Here is a 22,030-nt window from a genome sequence, read left to right on the forward strand (position 1 = left end):
ACAATGTCACCCTGTACACAATGATGTCACCCTGTACACAATGTCACCCTGTACACAATGATGTCACCCTGTACACAATGATGTCACCCTGTACACACAATGTCACCCTGTACACAATGTCACCCTGTACACAATGACGTAACCTTATTTAAGCTAATCAGAGAGTAAAAAGGTAGCTGAAAGATACAAAAAAACTAATACTTTACCAATTGATAAAAAATAATCAATTACAGCCCTTTATCAATCCACTGTTGGATGAAAGACTCCCCACGTCGTGTTGGTAATGGGGGGGGGGGGGAGGCTGTTTGACCATACTTCACCATGCTTGTCACTGTGGTTTGGTGAGCAAGGGTGCCCAGCATCAGTACAGTTACTATACTGAATCACTCGCCGTCAATGTTAAACGTGGCCAGGAATCGAACTCAGGCTGTTGGGTGTTTTCGCGCAGTGGACTAACAACCACTGCCCCGAATCACCCCCCCACCCCCCCGCCCCTGTATGCATAAACGATCACTGTTATCCACTTTCTTTGCAAATACAAACGGAGTAGATGTCACTTTAACCTGGGATAATTTCCGTTTCAACGCTCATTGCCCCACTCTGGCACAAATCTGCCAGCTGCCCCGCACGTGAGCGCTGCATGAGTCCAGCCTTGCCCCGTGCTCTGCGCGGCACATGAGCATCAAGGCGTTGGCGTCGTTTCCACGCGGGGCCACACGGAGCACATTCCATCCCACTTAAATGTAAAGCGGTTCAAATGCAACGGGCCTCGTTTAGATTGAGGGTAACTGTCCGTGTGGGTCAGGTCAAAGCCGACCCCCGGGATCGCCACGAAACGTCGTCGTTTCGCGTAAAACTCGGTTCGGTCAACCCGTGGCACCTGGGGTGTTGGTCCCGTGACCTCCTGCCAGCGAGCCTTTCGACACTTGACGTGGCCTCAAAGTGCACCTGGTCTGGCACAAACACCGTGGGCTGATGTCACCGCCACTTAGTGGCGAATGAGTGGCGTGTGGTTGTGGTTGTTGCATCTGCGTGAACCTCGGCAGAGCGCGGCGTCGACCGAGTTAAAGATTTTAGAATCCGCACGGAGATCGGCCGCTGTTACGGCTCAGCGCGTACTTCCTCCTGGATTTAATTAAGCGGAGCCACATTTGCAGAGTAGTGGGAACGCCGAGTGTAAACAATGGGACGTGCCAAGAAGTAGACTACGACGTTTAAGTCCTGGCATTCATTCCAGTTGTAGTTACGCACCAGGCTAGGGTCGTTGCTTTTCATCGCATCGTTTGCAGGTTAACGATATCCGATTTTTTTGGGTTACAGCAGAATGGTTTTGTTAAAGATTGAAACGCATACGCATCAATGGCCGGGTCAAGCGTCTTGTGGCAGTTTGGTGTACGAAACTAAAATCACAGTTGTCCGTGTAATCGATGTCCGTAGATTTTCAAAGAGAGGCAGCTTGCCTATGGAGTGTAATCACAGCTTATATTTGGTGAGATGTTGCAGCTCCCAGTGAAGGGAACCTTCAGCACAACACACAAGTTCAGCGGTTGTTGTACGAGCAGTCATCACAGGGCCAGAGCGTTTTCACGTTCCCAATCAACTCCAATCTATTTCAGTGTTTGCTGTGAAACGCACTCGCTTAACACAGATAACGAAATATTGTTTGCGAAATGTTCACTTTCGTAATTTGTGTATTTTCTATAACTTAGTAATTGTTTTGCTTACAGGACACAATCTCAAGAATTAGCTGTGCAGACACGGTTCCTTTTTGGGACACAGCTCTCCACCGTGAGAAATAGTGGATCAATGAGTGCTCCATTGAATCCAGGTGATGGTCCGTTGAAGTTAAAAATGCGGCTGCGATTGTGGTATGTGATTGTACCATGTGGGGGTGCCCATTAATACGGTATTGACCTGTTTCTGGTGCGTATTTTTGTGTTATCCCCTCGTATTTGTGGGTTTTCTCCAGGCATGCCGGGGGTTGGGGGGGTATTAGTGAGAAACGCAATCTGAACGCTGTACTGTTTGTACCCAATATTGCTATAGTGCTATGCCAATAGCGAGCATCGTGAGTACAAATTGAGGCGAGGTAGATACGACGTGCCAAAGTAATTCCCGGAACGACGTTCCGGACTGTTCCGGTTCACACTACAACTCCTTCCCCACCCACCTCGCACCTCCGATTAGCGCGGTTGGCTACGTACGGCGCGAAAGAAGTTCAACGTACGATACATACACACATCAAGCAAGCAAGCAGCCACCACTCACTCCCTTCCCAGCGCTTCCAGGACGCGCGCTAACAAAATTCAAATTAAACGACCGCGCCGACCCCACGGGAGGGCGCCAAACGCGTCACGCCGCTGATTCAAACGCGTGTCTCGCAAACAGCGCATTGAAGAAGGGGACCGCGAGAGAGAGAGAGAGGGGAGAGGAGGGAGGGGGAGCACTCACACTCACTCAGAGCGCACGAGTCAATGAGGGCGAGACGCCGCGACGCGAGCCACGCGCAGTCACACGCCGCGAGGAACACGGGCAGCACGGGAGGAGAAGGAGGAGCACCGCCAGCGTCATATCAAGCCGGCAGGGCAAAGGGGCACGGCTAAAACATCTCACACAGAGACTGAAGACAATTCGAGAGACGCAACAACAACAACCACAGCAACAAGAAGAAAGCGAGCGGGGTCTCTCTGGGTCGCCTTGACTCTTCACAGAAGTGACAGCTTCTCTGGCAGCTTGTATGAGCCTTCGGAAGACGGTGACAGCCATGGACGAGTGATGCTGTGGACAGGTAGGGAGCTACTGGAGAAGTGACGTCGTGGCCAGGTAGGGAGCTGCTGGAGGAGTGACGTCGTGGACAGGTAGGGAGCTACTGGAGGAGTGATGTCGTGGACAGGTAGGGAGCTACTGGAGGAGTGACGTCGTGGACAGGTAGGGAGCTACTGGATGAGTGACGTCGTGGACAGGTAGGGAGCTACTGGAGGAGTGACGTCGTGGACAGCTAGGGAGCTACTGGAGGAGGAGTGACGTCGTGGACAAGTATGGAGCTACTGGAGGAGTGACGTCGTGGACAGGTAGGGAACTACTGGATGAGTGACGTCGTGGACAGGTAGGGAGCTACTGGAGGAGTGACGTCGTGGACAGGTAGGGAGCTACTGGAGGAGGAGTGACGTCGTGGACAAGTATGGAGCTACTGGAGGAGTGACGTCGTGGACAGGTAGGGAGCTACTGGATGAGTGACGTCGTGGACAGGTAGGGAGCTACTGGAGGAGTGACGTCGTGGACAGGTAGGGAGCTACTGGATGAGTGACGTCGTGGACAGGTAGGGAGCTACTGGAGGAGTGACGTCGTGGACAGATAGGGAGCTACTGGAGGAGTGACGTCGTGGACAGGTAGGGAGCTACTGGATGAGTGACGTCGTGGACAGGTAGGGTGCTACTGGATGAGTGACCCCGTGGACAGGTAGGGAGCTACTGGATGAGTGACGTCGTGGACAGGTAGGGAGCTACTGGATGAGTGACGTCGTGGACAGGTAAGGAGCTACTGGATGAGTGAAGTCGTGGACAGGTAGGGAGCTACTGGATGAGTGACGCTGTGGACAGGTAGGGAGCTACTGGATGAGTGACGTCGTGGACAGGTAGGGAGCTACTGGAGGAGGAGTGACGTCGTGGACAGGTATGGAGCTACTGGAGGAGGAGTGACGTCGTGGACAGGTAAGGAGCTACTGGATGAGTGACGTCGTGGACAGGTAGGGAGCTACTGGATGAGTGACGTCGTGGACAGGTAGGGAGCTACTGGATGGTAGTTGCAGGAGCCTTAAGATCGTGACAGCCTCTGAGTAGTTAACACTCGAGCAGGTGGAAAGCTATTGGAAGAGTAAGGCGTGGATAAAGAGAGAGGGCACTTGGGGGAGTGACGCTTGACTGCTGGTAGTCGTAGAACGACAAAAAAAAGACGAGGGGTGACAGCCCCGGCCGAGTGACGCTTGGAACAGGGTAGAGAGATATATGTAATTGCTCCTATTGCTGCCGATGTCACGTTGATGTAGCTTGCAAGACTCCGGGCAGAGGGTAGCTGGGTGATGCGTCGCGCGTTCAGCAAATAATCGTGCGCCGGCTCCGTGTCACGCGAGACACCTGAAGATTACTGCGATTGTGGAGCAAAGGTTGAAGAAACCAAAACAAAACACCGACGACACTTCGGAACCCTTGTCGTTGTTGTTTTTTTTTCTTTCCCCCCAGCGAGCTGTGTCGGTCTGAGCTGACCTTCTCGTCCGCGAGCTGGCGGCGGTGAGGGTTTGAATCTGGGTCCCGGGGTGGAGGAGGAGTGACGAGGAGGAGGAGGAGTGCTGCAAGTAGCGCAGGCGGGGGAAAAAAAGTCTCTCTGGGTTTGTCGTCTCGAAAATAAAAAATCACAGCGCAGGAGAAGGCGGCAGGGCCGTCAGCCAGGGACCTGGGGGCAAAGATGACGTGGCAATGCACAGGGTAAGGTGGCGCACCGTGACGATCCCACCACGCGTGGGGTTCAAGAGCGACACGTGGTGGCTCTCTCTCACTCACACGCACGCGCGTGCACGCAGCGAGACGCGGCTGCTCACTGTTACACGGCCAACACTCTCGCAGGGATGGCTTTCGGAATGAATCGTGTCACTTTGATTGTTATCAAAGCATGTGTGTGTGTGTTGAACTTCTTTCGCACCGTACGTAGCCAACCGTGATAATCGGAGGTGCGGGGGGGGGGGGGGAATGACAACAAACTGCACACAAACAGCAGTTGCTGAGAAAAGTATTTCTCGACAATGTGTGGGGTGTCTGGCTGTAGTTTCAGCGTGATTTTGTCCGACGTTTCGCGTCACGTGCTGGGGGGGGGGAGACTGCTTCAGAGGAAAATGAGTTGAGTTGCTCTTCAGTTCTGTGAAGGAGATCTCGCCGAACAATCGCAAATCGTGTCCAACAAACACACATCGGAGGATGATACAGCCACAAGCGCCAGCAGCTACGCAGTAGTAATGCAGTCCTGTATGATCATTTCTGTTGAATTTAATGTTGGAATCGGCTGCCTGGCCGGGAAGGGTTTGTCCTGGCTAGGACTGCTTGTGGCGGCACTGCCCTGGTATCGGTTAAAGGTTTTCCAAGCGCTGCCTATCCGGTGAAGAGGTATTCATTTGTGTTCGCTGGCTATGAATCGGAGTTGGTTATGCGACGGTTGCTTTGCTGAGAATGTCAAAAAGTTGGCTAGGAATGTACTTTTGTAGGTTGGTTAAACGTTAGAACAATCACACGAGTTGTGGTAGTTGTTGACTGGTTAAGAGCTACCTGTTGACTGTTGAGTAGTAATTGTGTTAGTGAATGTTACATCTGTGAAAAAGAGCTTCAGAGCTCATCGGATTTCTCAAGAATAAATACATATTGTAATTCTGAGCTAGGAATTGCTCGTATTGATTGGATAAGAACGATAGTGATTGGCGGTTAGTTTAACAATGCGACAGGATGATTTATACGTAGAATGTTGGGGCATTTCTGAATCGCTTGGCTAACTTACAAGGTGCGTGCAGTCTGGCTAAGGGCCATGTGTAAAATATTTTATATGTTGAAAACTATTGGAGCTATGCTGTTGTATGTCTGTGTGTCTGTCACACGTAGAAACGAAACGCACAGGCACAGTGCACGTGCAGCAATTATTATTACTGTTGTATAATAACTTTATTATTCAGCAAAGTAGCAAAATAAATATGTATGTTTGTTGATCTTCCTTCACACGGCACGTAACCAAGCGTACTCATCGGAGGTGCGGGGGAAGGACAACATTCAGAAAGTATTAATGTACAGCTGCTTGTCATTACACTGCTGGATGAAGTAAGTCATCCACAACTTCATGTCAGTCATGGGGGGGGGGGTTGTTTGACCATACTTCACCACGATGGTCAGTTCGGGTGGCGGTGAAGGGCGGGTGTTGTACGCCAAAGGGCTGCGGTTAACGTAAATCACTCGTCACTGACGTGAGCCGTGGCGGCCGGGAATAGAATTCGAGTCGGAGCGTTCACATCGCCGTTGCGCTAACCACTGCGCCACCGCTCCACCGCTGATGTTGTCACGTCTCGTGCTCCCCCCCCCCCCCACCGCTTTCACCAACCCGCATTGATCGGTGCGGTGAAGTATGGCCTAATAACCCACTGCTGGATGAGGGAAGCTGCCTATTCGGACAGTCGTAGATGTTCAATAAGGGCTCTTATACGTCGTACATGCAGCGTATTCTCCGGATCATAAGACGCTACAGAAAGTAAGACTCACAACCGCCCTCCACCCCTCGCACTTTTATTTTATAATACAAGGGAAGGAAGTTGCCCTCTTACAATCCGATGATTATGGTGCACGGACTCTTAACCGACCCTCATTCTATTAACGGTAACACGTTTCGTTGAGCTTCTATACTATATATATACACACACAAAAATCCACGTTGACAGCGAGTGCGCACTGATTGTGTTGTGGTAAACTCCCAGTGAGTTGGACCCCGTTAATGTCACGTTCACCTGTAGATATCTGCAAGGTGCGGTGCCTTCTCTCCCTCCTCCCCCTCCCCGCGTTATCCCTCTCGTGCGCGTGGAATGCGCGGCTGTATATCTGTGGCATGCGCTTACATAATGGAAGTTTAAACAAGGCGACTTGTAAAGTGCGCACTGAAGCTGCGTGGCTACGGACCTATCCCGCCCTTCGCTCGGGATTGGCAAAGGGCGGTGGTGTAAACATCACTTTGTGTGCCGTCACAGCAAGACACTGCGGGGAGGGGGAGCCTGGGTTCGACTCCTGCGTGGGGTATGTTGTTACGTTCTCCACCGGTTATTTTGCGTGGGTTTTTACTCTCATAACAAAATCATCCAACCCCCCCCCCCCTCCGCCCTCCACATGCAAAGTAATTGGTGTTGGCCCAAACAACCCCCACACGTCGAAGTAAAAACAAAACACATGAAAACGACTCGGTTGGGATTACACGTGGCAATGATGATGATGATGATGATTACGTTTGTGTTGCAGAGATGTTGGTGTGGCCATCGGGGCTGCCATGCCCGCTCTCTGGATCCTCCTCTCGTTCTGCGTCTTCAGTGGTGAGGTAAGGCAATGTACTGTACATGTATACAGCAAACGAATACAAGTCAAATGTAATTTCCTGCTCAAACGACCATTGAGGTGGCTCTCGTCTCCTCCTTCAGAGTCACGAGTCAGTGGTGGAAATTCCTCATTCCGATGGCAGGGGCCAGTTTATCCATTCACGAAACCACCGTTGATTTTCCCACAAAGCGGTTGTAATTTTATTGACCCCCCCCCCCCCACCCGGAGGGATGATGGGTTGGGTCAACGCCAAACCAGCCTTTGAACTGGCAATCGGAAGGGCCGCTCAGCTGACCACGTGGCAAGCTGTGGACGCTGCAGCCACTGGCTGAATGTCTCACTCGAACGTTCGGGGAACGGTGGCGGGGTTGTTCCAGCTGAGATTAAACACCACCTTGTGATGTGCGTTACTTGTTTGCGGGGTTGGATACAAATTCTTCAGGAGGTTGGGGAGAGGGGGACTTGACCGTCATTATAATCACTAACATGCCTACCACCACCGTCACCACCACCATCAACACTATCATTATTACGGTATTAAAAACATCATCATGACTTTAAGAATGTATAAGGGAGGCTGAACCTTCAGCAGGGGGAGGGAGGGGTGGACGGTGTCAGCTCCCTCCAGCACCCCCTTGCTACTAAGAGGCTGTGTCCAGTCCGGTTTTGTTTAATCCACTGCTGGATGAGACATACTTCTGGGCTGTGCTCGTTTCTGTTGTGGGTCCCAAATCAGTGGTGGGAATTCCACCTGTTTTTATTGACACAACCGACCTCCCACGCACTCGAAAAACACTTTGCGTACTGCTTTGGCAGGGGTCTACTACTGGCACACATCGAACACTACAGGGATTTTACCTACATCGCCTCTTCTTCGGCAACGGTAAAGGTTGATCCAAGTCTGACCTCTCACGGAGTGGTGACAGCTCACCACGTGGGGCTCACTGTGTGTCCTTCCGATATTAGGAAGCCACTGGAGATATGGCACTTTTAAATCTGGACTGAAAACTAATTTCTTTATAACTGATTGTTGTGTTTTGTTTATTTGTCCTTCCCCCACACCTTCGATTATCACGGTTGGCTTACGTACGGTGCGAAAGAAGTTAAACATACATACATACTGCAATGGTGGGATGGGTCTACCCAGTAGCTGAGTCTACCTCGTGGCATAGCTTGGGCTAAAATTCTAATGGAATATTTTCTGCGAGTCTCCCAATCTCTCGGATTCCCCCACCCCCCCCCCCTGCAGTCACGGGGTGGTGGGGGAGTGGGCTAGGCAAATAATATTTTCAGGAGCTCAGCCTCAGGCAGTTTTGGCTGACATTAAACTCAGGGCTTTGTGTGGTTGGCATGGGTCCTGGTGCAACGAGTGCAATGGGGCCCCCTCTTGTCTACCTTCATCGTATTCGTAGCCCAGAGTTTCTGTTTTTCCGGCCAATAGTCGACTCCACACTTGGGACTTGGATGCGAGTGCAGCGTTGGCACGCGGGAGCCTGCCGCTCTCGAAATTGCGTGAATCTTCATCGTTACGCGTCTTTGGATTAAGTAAGTCATCCACAGTGTGTTAAGGCTATACGGGGGATATTTGTCTTTGCATGTGGGGAGCAGTAGTGTAGTGGTTAGCGCTGCACTAGGAACCTGGCGACCCGAGTTCGGTTCCCGTTCACGGCTAACACCAGTCACGATTATCTGAACCCCAATGTCGAATCAGCCTCAAATGAGTACCTGGTGCGATGTGAAAACGTCTCCACTGGGGAGACAAAGGTGACCGGACGTGGTTCCGGCCTGCATAGGCACTCACTAGCAGCACTTGGCCCAACAGTATGTTAAGACTATACGGGGGATCTTTGTCTTTTGTACACGACCGCAGTACATCTACATGTGACATATCACAGCCCGTGTTTTGCGAAATAAAGCCTGTGGCACGCGGTGCTAAAAAAAAAACGGCCTTCTGCTTATCCGACCGCGATCGCTAACGTAAGGAGTTCTTTGCGAGAGAGATAAATGGGGATGTGAGCACGCGTTATTAAAATAACGAACGTCGGCGTTGACGGCGCGGGCACCGGGGCGGCGGCAGCTACCTGCACATTCCCGTGTCAGAGGCTCAAGAGAGACGCACCGACTCCCACGTGTCAATCTCAATCGGCGATCAACAGCCATTACCTGTTGCACAGCGGTGCTCGGGAACGTATGGGGACGCGGTGTTGGGTTGCGGCGTGCCGAGGTGGCTGCAGGTTTGGAGGGACTCGCGTTTTCAAAGTGATGCTCGCGTGACATTTTTTTTTAGCACCATTTGGCCGTCATTCGTTCCAACGTTGCGCGCGCGCTTCTCGCCTGCATTCGCCGGTAGTCGACTTTGAGCGAGGAAGCGCGGCACCTTGCCGGCGGCCGTTTTCCGTTGAGGTGCGTGCACAACGCGAGCAACCCGCCGTGCACTCTCGACGCGCGTGCGTGCGTTTGGCTTGTGCCCCCGTGTTTTTGTTGGCATGACGTCCGACGTTTCGACTCCACATGGGAGCTTCTTCTCAAAAAACGTGGCACGCGAAAACGTCGGACACCACGCCGGCGCAATGTAAAGTCACAGCGGAGAGGTGCCCGGCACGGCCGCGAACACTTATGCAGTCGTACTTTATCATGATTATACACGTTCCTTGCGTGCTGTCACCAATTGAACAGACAAATCACCCATCAGGTGCAACTGGTGTATGTACCCCATGGTCCGAGACAAACCCAGCATCGAAGGGGCCCCTGGGATGCCCAGGAGCCTTGCAGGGAAAGACAAATGTCGATCGGTCGCTTTCTTTGCAAGTTTAATGTAGAGCCCATATTTGATCACGTATCCATTAAAACCACCCCTTTTGTTCCCCCTGATTAAATTATGCTCAGGCGACATGGAATGTACATGTGCTGGCCATGTCTATCTATAATTAAACATCGCTGTATTTAGCATCTTACGTTCGGACATGCACACCTGACTTTGGAATTGCATGCAGGGTGGGCAGCTGTCTGAGTTGACAAAATCAAGAGCGTTCTCTGGATTTTGCTGATCCTGGGAGTTTTGGGTGTGAGCCGTGACCTCTACCCCTCGGACCTCCCAACTGCACTGAGCCTCCCACTCTTTGTGCCAGGCCTCCCAAATGCCCACCCCAGTACTCCAGACCTCCTCTTCGAATCTCTCAAACCTTTACATTGGGGCATTTCAACATTCAGCCTGGGCTTTCAAAAGTCATTTCCTGGGCTCCCATCCTTGTACCTGGGAATTTTGATTTCCCCTTTGTATTTTTGACCACTTTTTCAGGTATCTTGACCTCCCAGTCCAGGATTTCCAACCTGGCCTATATCGCCATATTTCATTATTGTGCATTTTAAAAAATCTCTCAAGGATCTTACTTCCTCTCTCCTGGTCTCACAATCTCTTACCCCTGTTCTCTCTACCATTCTGCCTGGTGTTTCTGACCTCTGCACTGGCAATTCCATGACCTTCTGACCTCTCCACAGGGTGTTTCAACCTCCCTCTCAAGACTGCCTGTTCGTGGGCTTCTACCGGGGATCTCCTGACTTGTATGCCAGGACTGTCTGTCTTTTTAATGTTTTGCATGTCCTAAATTCCCCACCAAGCTGCCTGAGCTCATGCCCTGGCCTGTGCATGGCGAGATATTTTAAAATATTGTAGTCAACAGCAAGTCACGAAAAACTGATTTCCCATCACACGTGATATCGTGTTTGCAAAGTTCATGTTGTAAGATTGTGCTTCCACAGTATCGTGTGCGCGCTTGCTGATGAATGGGTGGTTAGATCTTGGGAATGCTGCTCAGGAGGAACAAGGAAAGTGGTCGTTGTTATAAACCACTCCCACGAGAGCAATTCTAACATAAACCCAGTTTATTTTAACGTGTACAAAAGTATGCAGCGAAGAGCAATTGAATCAATTTATGTTTGCATCAGTCACAAGATCAAAGTTCATCTGTGTAGTTCAAATTAGCTATTTTACAGCCAATGAATGTTTTAACTAAATATTTGACATTGCACTTTATTGTATTTTATAGCTTATTTTTGCAATTTATTGCTCAATTGCTACTAAAGGCAACGTACTGTATATGGCCACAATAAATGTGATTGTAAAAGAAAGAAAATAGCAAAATAAAAGTGGTAAAACAGCACTTTAAAAACATTATTTTGAACTACAGAATAAGGATTGCACTGAAGGCAGTTTTTTTTGCATTTCAAACCAGGAGCCAATGTGCCGTGCACATTGGCTTAAATACAGGAGCAACAAGATACCTGACACAACCCGTACATTTCACTCGTTACCTCAGTTAATGCGTGACGCCCGCCCTCATCTCATATTTGAATTATCGTCGCTCTCTGCACGGCATGACTCGTAAATCGTAACGTGTTTTCATCTCTTAATTCCGGTCAATTGGCAACACAGTGACAGGTGGCTGCAGTCCCCCAGCATCATTTCTGCCCCCTCTGGATGACGCGGGGCGGAGGAGGAAATTGGAGCCGTCATTAAAACCGCTTTTGTGGTTTGCCGTGTTTGCGGCGATGACGAGACTGTCATATTCCTCCGTGGCGTCTGTGGCTCGAATCGCCATTCGGTACGCGGAGCGCTGCGTTGTGCACAGATGTAACTCCGCAGCCGAGCCTCGAGCGGATGATTGATTTGTGCAGTTGGCACCCAACATTGGCTAAGACCTGTTGGCTTTCCCCGGGTTCAGTGCATGGGCAGAGTTTGGGGGGGGGGTGGGGATGCACGTGGGGGCAACTAAACCGCTCAAACTGGACATTTTTATACATTTATTTTCTGTCGTTTACAATCATGATTTAAATTAAATTCATTATATTCACCCGCGATTCCGAATGTGAGGGATAGAGCGAACCCCTGCCCCTCCCCCCAAATATAGACGTTAAACTCCGCCTATGGTTCAGTGGCAGGGTTTGCAGGGTCTCCGTGCATGCATAGTTCAAAAGGCAAAGACATTTGATTTCAGCTGGGAAAACCCTATGAGCTATGAAGCTCTTCGTCGCACGTGTCCGGAAATCTCCACTTATGAATGCACCGCATGAGGGGGTTGTTGTGGCCTGAGCTATACCTGGCCGCCTTTGTCTCCCCGGTGCTAATGTTTCCATGCCACTCTAGGTACTCGTTAAAAGCTGAGTAGACCGGTTCAGATATTCGCTGGCGGTGTTGGCCATGAGTGGGAACTGATCGAAGGTCTCCCGGTTCGTGGCGCAGTGCAATAGGTGCTCGCGACAGCACTTGCCCCAACAGCCTCTGTAAGCTATAGGGGGATCTTTGTCTCTGTGGTTCTGCAGGACACTTAATCATATGAGCACAGGAACCCCCCCCCCCCCCAACAGAGGTGCTTTCTGAGATAAAGACAGCAGAAATGATGCAAGTTGTAGGTTCATCATCAGAGACAGATTATTTATTTTCCATGCATCCTCCCAAAGGATTGCACACGACTACAAACGCATTGTATTGAACTAAAACTTTGACATGTTATACGGAACTTTAATTCACTGCGTTTGAGTTATTTTGATGTAATGTGTTGCTTAAATCAAAAACATGTTGGTCAGCTTCGACAAATGTAAAGTAAGGCCCTTTTTTCGTGCCATCAAATTGACTGACTTTAGTACTAATCGTCCATGATTATTTGAGGGGTTTTCTCTATCCCCTCTCTTTTTATTTAACTTGTATACTCAAGGCTTCCTTGTGGAAAAAAAATACTCAATATCTCATTGGCCTCTTGCCGGTGAAATGATAAAATTCCTGGAATTGTAACGCCTGTCTGCATACATACATACATAGGATTTTGTAACGGAAGCAACGCTATTTGAGATCAATTAGATTTGTTTTTCCTAGTAATACACTTTTGATAAGTAAATTATAGAGAGGGGGAAAAATGTGAACTCTCTCGTGTGAGATGTCTACAAGGCGAGGGCGTGCGTTGAGTTTGTTGAGGGTAATTTATGAGTACCGTCTCGCCTCAAGGTATGTGCAGTTTGCTGGGCTCAATCTGGTTCCGTACCTCACTAGACGGGAAGATAAATCAGCTGCCAGGAACTGGTGCTCAGGACAAGGTTCAAGTCCAGGCTTATAGGCCGGAAAGGGATTAGAACCCAAATACAATACAGACATATAAATTACAACATCAGCTTGCATTTACTCAATCGTTCCAATGTAAACACATCGTAAGTGTATTTTTGCGAAAGAAATACGTTTCGTGATTTTCCCTCCACTTGTTATTGAACAAAATGTTACCTTTTCCCTAATAATTCGGCTATAATTGACTCACTGGCCCCAGGCACCGTGTATGTGCCCTATCGTTCACAATAGCCTTGTGTGTGACACGGATCATGCTTCAAAATTATACAACGGATTGGCGCATGTCACGAGAGAGGAGTGCGGGGGTAGGGGAGAGCCGTCGTCTCGTAGATCGGAACCTTTGTTGGTATGGCAGCTCCCTGATCATCATAGATATCCGAAAGGTTATTGAGGCCACAATACACAGAGAGGGCACATGTCCACACCCCTAGTCAACGCGGTGTTAATAAGGCATCGGTTTTATGTTGTGTATCAATGGTTTTGTCGCACTGACGTTCCCCGCGCACACTCAATATTTCTCCTGCACGGTATCCATGCCACAGCCTGCGCTACTCCCACATTCCCACCACCCCCTCCCTGCTGGTTGAGAACAGCTGAAATAGCCCTTCAATAAGTTCAGTCGTAGTCGTGCTGATTCCTGAGAGTGGTGGCGGCAATTTAAAAAACTATAACTATGTTTTGTAATTTACCAGGTAAGGCCCACTGAGTTATGCAGCGTTTGTTTCAGAAGCGACCTGGCCACAAATGATCGCTCGACGCTTAAGTGGCTCATCACGTGGACATTTACAGCAGCCAAATGCCCTAAACGCGCATTGATTCCAAATGTGGAGGGGAAAAAAGCCGGAGGACCCGGAGAAAAAATCCACACGACCGCGGGAAGAACATGCACACTCCACGTACAGCAGGCGTCAGGCTCGAGATCGATACCCACGACCTCCCGCACACCAGGTGAGGCAATTGACGTCTACGCCTCCGTGGCGCCCACCGTTTGTGTCGGGCAGGCTGGCAGCAGGCCGGCGGCGCTGCTGTCGCGGCCGAAGCGGCAGGCGCTCTCCGTGGGCGAGTGGGGGCCCTGGTCTGCCTGGAGCCCGTGCTCCCTCTCCTGCGGCGGCGGCGTCACCCTCCGGAGCAGGCGGTGCGCCTCCAGGTGCGGTCCTGTCGCGTCACGCCCCTGCTCACCCGCGCTGTAGTCATGTCAGACTCGCCATCGGGCAGCAGCGTCGTTGTCAATTTCTCACTCGGCTGGCTTGGAGTTAGGGTTGGCTACGTACAGTGCGAAAGAAGTTCAATATACATGTACACATTGGCGTAAGGCACTACCGCTAGAGTACCAGATACACGATATGCCTATCCATAATAATCCTATGTTATAGTACCCTATGTTGTTGTACACTATATTGCTCTCATTCTCTGGACAGGTTTGTATCATGAGGACAAAGTAAGGGGCGATGGATGACCATAAACGGAGCACAGGCAGTAGTTATTCCAAGTTAGCCATAATCATCAACATCATTGTTGTCATCATCATCCTAAACCCACTAATTCATTAATTATGAATAGCAAAAATAAACGTTTTCTTGAGCTAATGTGATTTTTGGAGCTAAAGGAACTTCTCCAAAAATGCATTGACGATTTTTTAAAATATAATTTCATAGCAGGCTCATAAAACATAGCAGTCCACCACAGTGGACATGATGATGCATGAGAGGGTTAAGACCACAAACATGTCATAGCCAGGCGTCTTATGGGGTTTAAAGTCTGTGTTGAGGCACTGGGCCAGTGCTGCTGAGATTCTGGATAAAAATTACGGGTCACGACCTGAAATTAAAATCCAGGTTATTAAGTGTAGCTATGAGATGATCACGAGCAGCCTATCCACCTATCACTGCACAAAACTACCACTGAGTGTTAATGTAGCGAAAAAAACACGAGCGTTGCCTTGTCGAGCTCGGACAATCCATTTGACAGACATGCACAGGGTGAGCAATTTACACACGCAATTATTTGCACTTACATAATCCAGAGGCTGTATTAAGAAAAAAACACCTTAAGTGGTATCAAGTATAGGCATGTAGATTTTTTTCACTTGCTCCCCCAAAAGTGACAGTTCACTTCTGTTGTATTAAGTTCTAAGAAATGCAAATGTTTGCTCTGTGCCTCTAGTGTTGGTTAAACATTTTGGAATATATATTTAATTTATATGTTAAATCGTCAGAAACTATGCCATTAGTTGTGAACTACATGTAACCTGTTTATTCATATTTTTAAAAATATTATTTCTAAGAACTTTATAAATCACGAGTGACATTTAGCTAAATACCGAATAAGAACTATTTGCAGTTTACTTTTTTTTGGCAGAACTGATTAGCAACAGCGATTGCGAGGATTGCATGGTGCTTTAAAGTTACCGAAGGAGCAATGTTCGTGCTGAACTATGTTTACCTTTGGATCACAAGACAGCAACAACAGGCATTAGTAACTTCGGCAAGGTCCGGCCCTCAGAGTTATGTTCATATTTGTTTATGTGCAGCAACTGGAATGCAAAGCAACGATGACATTTCGTACTAAATTCGCAAGTCTAATGGTAAATTATAGAGCTTTGAAAGGTTCAATATTGAATTTATACTTTTTTAGCAGTGACTTATTTTCTTCCAAAATTCCCACCAAGAGGCTGTTTGAGAATGCAGTCACCGTCTAAACGCGTCCACAGTCTACATGACCTGGTGGTGATTGTGAACGTGCGTTTGCCGATCATTTGTTGCCAATGCTTTGATTGCTATTTGTTTCAACCCACGCAGATTTCCGGACACAGAACCCTGTCAGGGGGATGAGCGCCAGTACCAGGCCTGCAACATGGTGGTGGTACGGTACTAATTATTTTATCTTGAATTTAGCACTGTTGACTACGTACGATGTGAATAAGTTCAACATACATAAAGAAACAAAGATATGAACTGCAGTGATGGAGGTGAAGCTTTTGGTGGATCGTATTATTCGCATTGTCCATAATAGAGGGTTTTTTGGGTTAGATCACGGTAATATAAATATCATCATGGGACCTCCTTTGCCAGCACCAAAATATAAGAATAGGTTTTCCCCTTTTTTCTGGCAACAAAACAGGTGTTAAGATGTTAAAACACCAAACTGATACTTTTTACAAGTGATCATGTCTGCATTAACCACAATACTTGTGGCCAGAATGCAAACAAAAAACGTACTCTGATAATATATGCATTGTCTTTGAAACTGATTGATCCACACCAATTTTGTTGCCAGAAAAAATGGGAAAACCTATTCTCAAATATAAATATGTTGTTAAACTCGCCCTGTGGTGGACCCGGGGTGGCCAGTTTAACGACACAACATTCATATTTGCGCGATCTAACCCAAATAAACCCTCTATTATAGATGATATTGGTCGCAAAAGCCTACGTGTTACACATTAGCATTATTCCACAGATATTACTCCTCTTATCTTTGAGGCTTTCAGCAGCTAATGCTCGGATAATGGGATGAATTTGGTGCTTCCAGGAGACCACGGCCAGTGGTTTCTTACCTGCAGCTAAGCAATGGATAATATGGTGACCCCTCCTCTCTCCGTGGAAAAGTGTGGAGAATGGAGTGATGCCTTTTGGATTATCTGGACCTACGTCAACATCAGCCAAACGAAGAAGTGATGCCTCTTGTCCACGAAATAACATGTCGACAATAAGGAATAATCCATGTAAGGGTGATAGAATTTGTCATGTATCAATTCAGGGTGATATATAACGGGAAGGGCAGGTAATGGAAGGGCGTTTAAGTGGAGTTTGGATGTAGGAAGAAACACAAATATTTCTCCCACACTACCTCCCAAGAAAATATAATGCCACTAAAACCAAAGTGCGTGAAATAATTGCCAAAGTCATCGCAGGGGCCCAGCCTCTGGCATCATGGCTCTAACTGCCACTGGCCCAGAGGGTGCAATTTCCCCCACTGGTGAGGACTTAGGCACAGGGGTGGTGGAGGGGGGAGGAGAGGGCCCACTGGGAGGCTGCCCCGTGTGCAACAGTGTGGCGCGCCGCGGAAAGCATTTTCGGCTGGAATGTTTAATCGTAATGGCATTGGCCGGAGGTGGCTTTACATTGGCTTCATTCCCAGCAGGGTGATCAACTTAGTTGTGGCACCGAACAATGATTTATCACGCAATTGCCTCAGCAAGAGTCCCATTCAGGTAAAAATTTATGTTATTTTGAGTGAAGAATTCATTATGTCACCTGCTGCTGTTTCCATGGTTTGTAGATATATATATTTAAAAAAGAAAATATTCAATTACACGTGGCCTGGAAGCATTTGCCAATTTTCTTTAATTTCGATGCTGGTGAAAAAATATAATGGGCATTTTAAAGTTATTCATGGAAACAGCAGGTGAGTTATTCACTTCAAATCGAATGATTTTGAAATAATCTGTGTATAACTGCGTAGGTTTTCGCGGTCCTGCTGAATAGCTATCTGACGTGTTTTCTGGTCGCTCTGTGTGTTTTTCAACACGATGTCCAACGTTTCAATCCAGCCAAAACTTTTGTAAAACCTGGAAACACACACCGGAGTGTCGCTTGTATATATTTCCACACATATATGCCTATACTTGTTGAGCAAGGTACCGATTGGAAAATAAAATCACTGTTTTTTTCAGGAATGTCCTCAAGGCTCGGTAGATTTCAGGGAAATGCAGTGCACCTTATACAACGACCGCCCAATCCGGGGACACGGAGGAATATTTCAGTGGACTCCCTTTCACGGAGGTAAACGTTGCCGGGTGGCGATGTGGCCGAGCGGTCGCGCCATTTGCTGCCTGTGGCAGTGCAATACGAGCCTGGCGGCTGTCCTGCTTCATGCCATGGTCGTATGAAATGAAACTACACACCACACGCTTAATGGCGGACGTTATCGATCCCGTGACATCATTCGAGAAGGATTGAGGCCGTGTGTGTGAGCCGCTGCCTTGGTCCAAATTTGGAAAATGTTGAAAAATTACCTGCATATTAATTAAATTGGACAAAACCACAATTTAACATTTCCCCCCTACCTGCGGTCTATACCGATTCGCGAAACTTTGCGAGCATTGCACCTTTGTGATATTAGAATGGCGCAAATTCCATATGTACAAAATGTATTTCCTTGTCTAATGATGGACTGTGTGCGTGTGTATTTTGTAAGAATTTGGTCAAGGACAAAGGTCCCCCGTATAGCCTATATTGTTCGGCCAAGCTCTGTTAGCAAGTTTTTTGGGGCACAGTAATGCAGTCGTTTGTGCACTTGGTCACCCGGATTCAATTCTCAGCCACAGCCAACATCAGTGTGGATAGCGAGAAAAACTAGTCCTGGGCATCCCTTAGATCGACCTCAGCCTTTACTGAATACCTGGTGTGGTAGGTAAACCAGCGCTGGGGAAACAAAGCTGGCACGGGGTGGTGCTTGCCACCCCTTCAAACCGGCCTTAATAGACATTCGCAAATAATACTTGCCCCAATAGCCTGCTAAAGGGTATACACGAGATCCTTGTGAGAATTTGGTGAATATTTAGAAGTGTGGGTGTCAATGTAGTCTAATTTTTCATAAATAGTCCAAGGTCTATGATCTTGAGTCTCCATCTCTACTCCATGAAGTCTTCTTTGTAGAAGCCGAGAGCGTTACGTATTTCCACTTGTTAAATATGCCACTACATTTCACAGTGCTTGCCCCTGGTATTGATGCAGAATTGCCCCTGCCAAAACACAGGGCATTGGCTCTTTGTTCGGAAGCTTAGAATCTGCATTCAGCTTAACGCTATGTAATACATTTCATGTTCCATTACAAATTTCAAAAAGTCATTCAACGAACTTACAAGTACATATTCTGCATAGCAATGGGCAGACATTAGACAACAAGGCTGTTCGAATGCATGCGGTATACAGGCATGTGTTTGATTCTATTTAAAAAATGGTGCAGCTCGGCGATCTGAGTTCAATTCCTGACCACGGCTTACATCAGCCGTGAGCGATATTTTAACTGGTCCCTGAAGAATTGTCGGTCCAACCCCCATGACCGACGTGGCCTGGGGAGAACTTCATCCAGCAGGGGATTGACAAAGATCTGCAAAGAGCATATACAATAAAACATACGTTAAAGAGCCAACACTGAGCCTTCATTTCACGAACAACAATGTTGTCTTGCCCCCTTGCAGCTATAAACCAGTGCGAGCTGAACTGCCTCGCCACGGGACAGAACTTCTATTACAACTTTGGCCGGGTGCTCGATGGGACTCGCTGTGGCATGGACTTGGGCCAACTTTGTGTCAATGGTCAGTGCCTGGTGAGTCCTCTCGTGGTGGTCGTGGTAGTGGTGGTGCATGCATCTCTGGAAGTTCATGCAGCGGCTCAGTTTGTAAATGCATTATTAAAGGCGTGCTGCAGTGTCGCGGTGGTTAGCGTGCTACGTTGTGAACCTGACAGCTCAAGTTCAATTCCTGGCCACGTTGCGAGTGATATCTGAACCGATCCTAGCCCTCCTTCCAAAACCAACCCACGCTGACCATCGTGGTGAAGTATGGCCGAATAATCCCCCATTATTGGCATGGTGTGGGGGGAGGCATTCACGCAGCAAAGGACAATTAATAACCATAACTAAATTTTGATTTAAAGCTTTCGTGACTGCAGGGATTCATATTCTTGGTTCGTTCAGTAAAGTCACGTAGAAGGGAAACAATAGAATAAAAAAATATAAAACAATAAAATTCTCACGACGTTTCGACTGCAACACAAGCAATCATCATCAGGTGTGAAAACCACAACAAGAAATTTTGAAAACGTCGTGAGAATTTTATTGTTTTATATTTTTATTATTTTATTGTTTCCCTTCGGACTGTCCAGTAAATCTGTAACACGTGTTCTGCGTCAGAAGGCAATTAGGCCATGGCGCAGCTTTCTCGCGGTTTAATTCCCAGCAGGGATACGGTTGCAGGCCACACAACAATGCGAAATCTGGCATTCGACAATAAACTTTCCAGCACTGAGAGAGAGGACCGCGTGCCTTTACGGGGAGTGGCATCAAGAGTTCTCTGCTCCCCGGAGGGCTTCAGTGTCACGCCGATGCTGTTAATGGGGGAATCTTTTTTTTAAATGTCTCAAAATCGGCAGCGGTCCTGCGAGGGAGAAACGAGTCGGCGAGCTTTGATGCACAGCAAGGAGGAAAGGGCGGAGTGGTGGATGCTTGTTGTCATCAGCATCGTCGCACTCGAGGGCACGCCGCTGCCCAGCGGCCTCCCTTTTTATTTTAGAAGAGCACCCCACGTGTGCGACCGGGCGCCCAGGCGCGCGTGCGTGGCCGCCGCGCGTCATGTCAAATCCAAGCGTTCGATCTGTCGCCGCCGAGCACGAGTGTCCGTGCACGTGGCACGAGTGCCCATGCACGTGCGCGCCGCGCACTTCCCCGGCGCGTGTCATCGCAGGGCGGAAGTGGCCTGCAGCCTGCCGTTTGCGGCTTTTAGCATTGCTCCGGTTAAGACGACACCGCTCCCCACGCGGGTTTCAGTAACCAGCTTGTCTTGGCACCGACTGTGTGCTTACGTGGACGCGTGTTTGTTGTCACGTCATAAAGGCACCCCTACCCCCCCCCCCCTCATGAGCTTGCACAATCGGGAACCGTTCCAGCGCTGCAGCTCGGGGGCATTCACATTCGTGGCACTGATTCCCTCGCCTGTTGCTGCCACCCCGTGTTTATCCTCTCACGCCTCGTGCACTTAACTCCCTTTCCAATGCCAACAACTTGGGTTGCAGCAAGTTATTGGGGTGGGGCGGTGTGATCCTGATGTGTTTATGCGCCTCCCAAGACAACACTTCTTCATACAACTTTACAGGTCCAAACAAACTTGTTCGATGCACTTTTTTGTACGGCCAAAAAACTGTGTCGTAGTCAACAATATTTTAATATTTATTGGGAGCACTTAACCAGTTAACGTTATTTCACTAAAATAATTTGTGAACAGTAGGTGATCCGAGCCATAAATGTCAGCCTCCATCCCCACCTGTACATAGCACCGATCAGAGGCTGTGGATTGAGAAGGATATACTTTTAAGACCGAGGGGAGCGGTGGCACAGTTGTTAGCGTACTACAAACCCGGTGGCCTGAGTTTTATTTCGGGCCACGGCTAACGCAAGTGGCGAGTGAAATCCAAAACCGGAGCTGGGACTGCTAACTCCAAACCTCCTTCACCAAACCATCCTGACCAGCATGGCGAGGTAGAGTTAAAACAACTTCCCTGACTGATCTATGTATGAATGTTGAACCTTTTTCGCACTGCACATAGCCAACCATGCAGTGTGTTGTGGCACGGGTAGGCCGTCATCCAGCAGTGGATTGACATAGCATTAATTAATGTTGTTATTACGAGCAACGTCAACATTCCACACGGGTGTGTCGAGTCATAAGCAATGTTAACGGATCGTCATGCAACGTATTTGTCTAATTGTACGTGACCTCTTCTCAATAGACGCTTTGCTAACAAGCGCTCGCCCTCTCTAACACGACAACAACGGTGGATGCGTGCGCCTTGCGGTGCGCAGACTGCGGGTTGTGACCTCATCCTGGGATCGGGAGCCAAGGAGGATGCCTGCCGCGTGTGCGGGGGCCACAACGAGACCTGCCAGCACTTCCGGAGCATCTTCATGTCTTCGCACCCCTCTACCGGTGACTGTGCAGACATTAACAACAACAAACAACAACGGTATCGTTTACACATATTTATTTATTTATGGTGTCTAAATGCAACTGCATCTCAAGACTTTTCACACG

At 48.6% G+C, this 22,030-nt stretch overlaps 1 protein-coding gene across 1 annotated transcript in view; it reads left to right on the plus strand.

Annotated features, from left to right (window-relative positions):
- Positions 1 to 2,430: 2,430 nt before the first annotated feature.
- ADAMTSL5 (ADAMTS like 5) overlaps positions 2,431 to 22,030 on the plus strand; it is a 39,903-nt gene continuing 20,303 nt past the window's right edge. The window contains exons 1-8 of the mRNA XM_032946920.2: positions 2,431 to 2,788; positions 4,239 to 4,481; positions 7,032 to 7,107; positions 14,220 to 14,365; positions 16,017 to 16,080; positions 17,894 to 18,002; positions 19,424 to 19,551; positions 21,802 to 21,925. Coding sequence (XP_032802811.2) covers positions 4,462 to 4,481; positions 7,032 to 7,107; positions 14,220 to 14,365; positions 16,017 to 16,080; positions 17,894 to 18,002; positions 19,424 to 19,551; positions 21,802 to 21,925 — 667 coding nt within the window. The 5' untranslated portion in view covers positions 2,431 to 2,788; positions 4,239 to 4,461. The remainder of the gene's footprint in view (positions 2,789 to 4,238; positions 4,482 to 7,031; positions 7,108 to 14,219; positions 14,366 to 16,016; positions 16,081 to 17,893; positions 18,003 to 19,423; positions 19,552 to 21,801; positions 21,926 to 22,030) is intronic.

The sequence above is a fragment of the Petromyzon marinus genome, chromosome 1 (genome assembly GCF_048934315.1).
Source record: "Petromyzon marinus isolate PM22_M1 ecotype Great Lakes invasive population chromosome 1, UKy_Petmar_22M1.pri1.0, whole genome shotgun sequence".
Classification (NCBI taxonomy): Eukaryota; Metazoa; Chordata; class Hyperoartia; order Petromyzontiformes; family Petromyzontidae; genus Petromyzon; species Petromyzon marinus.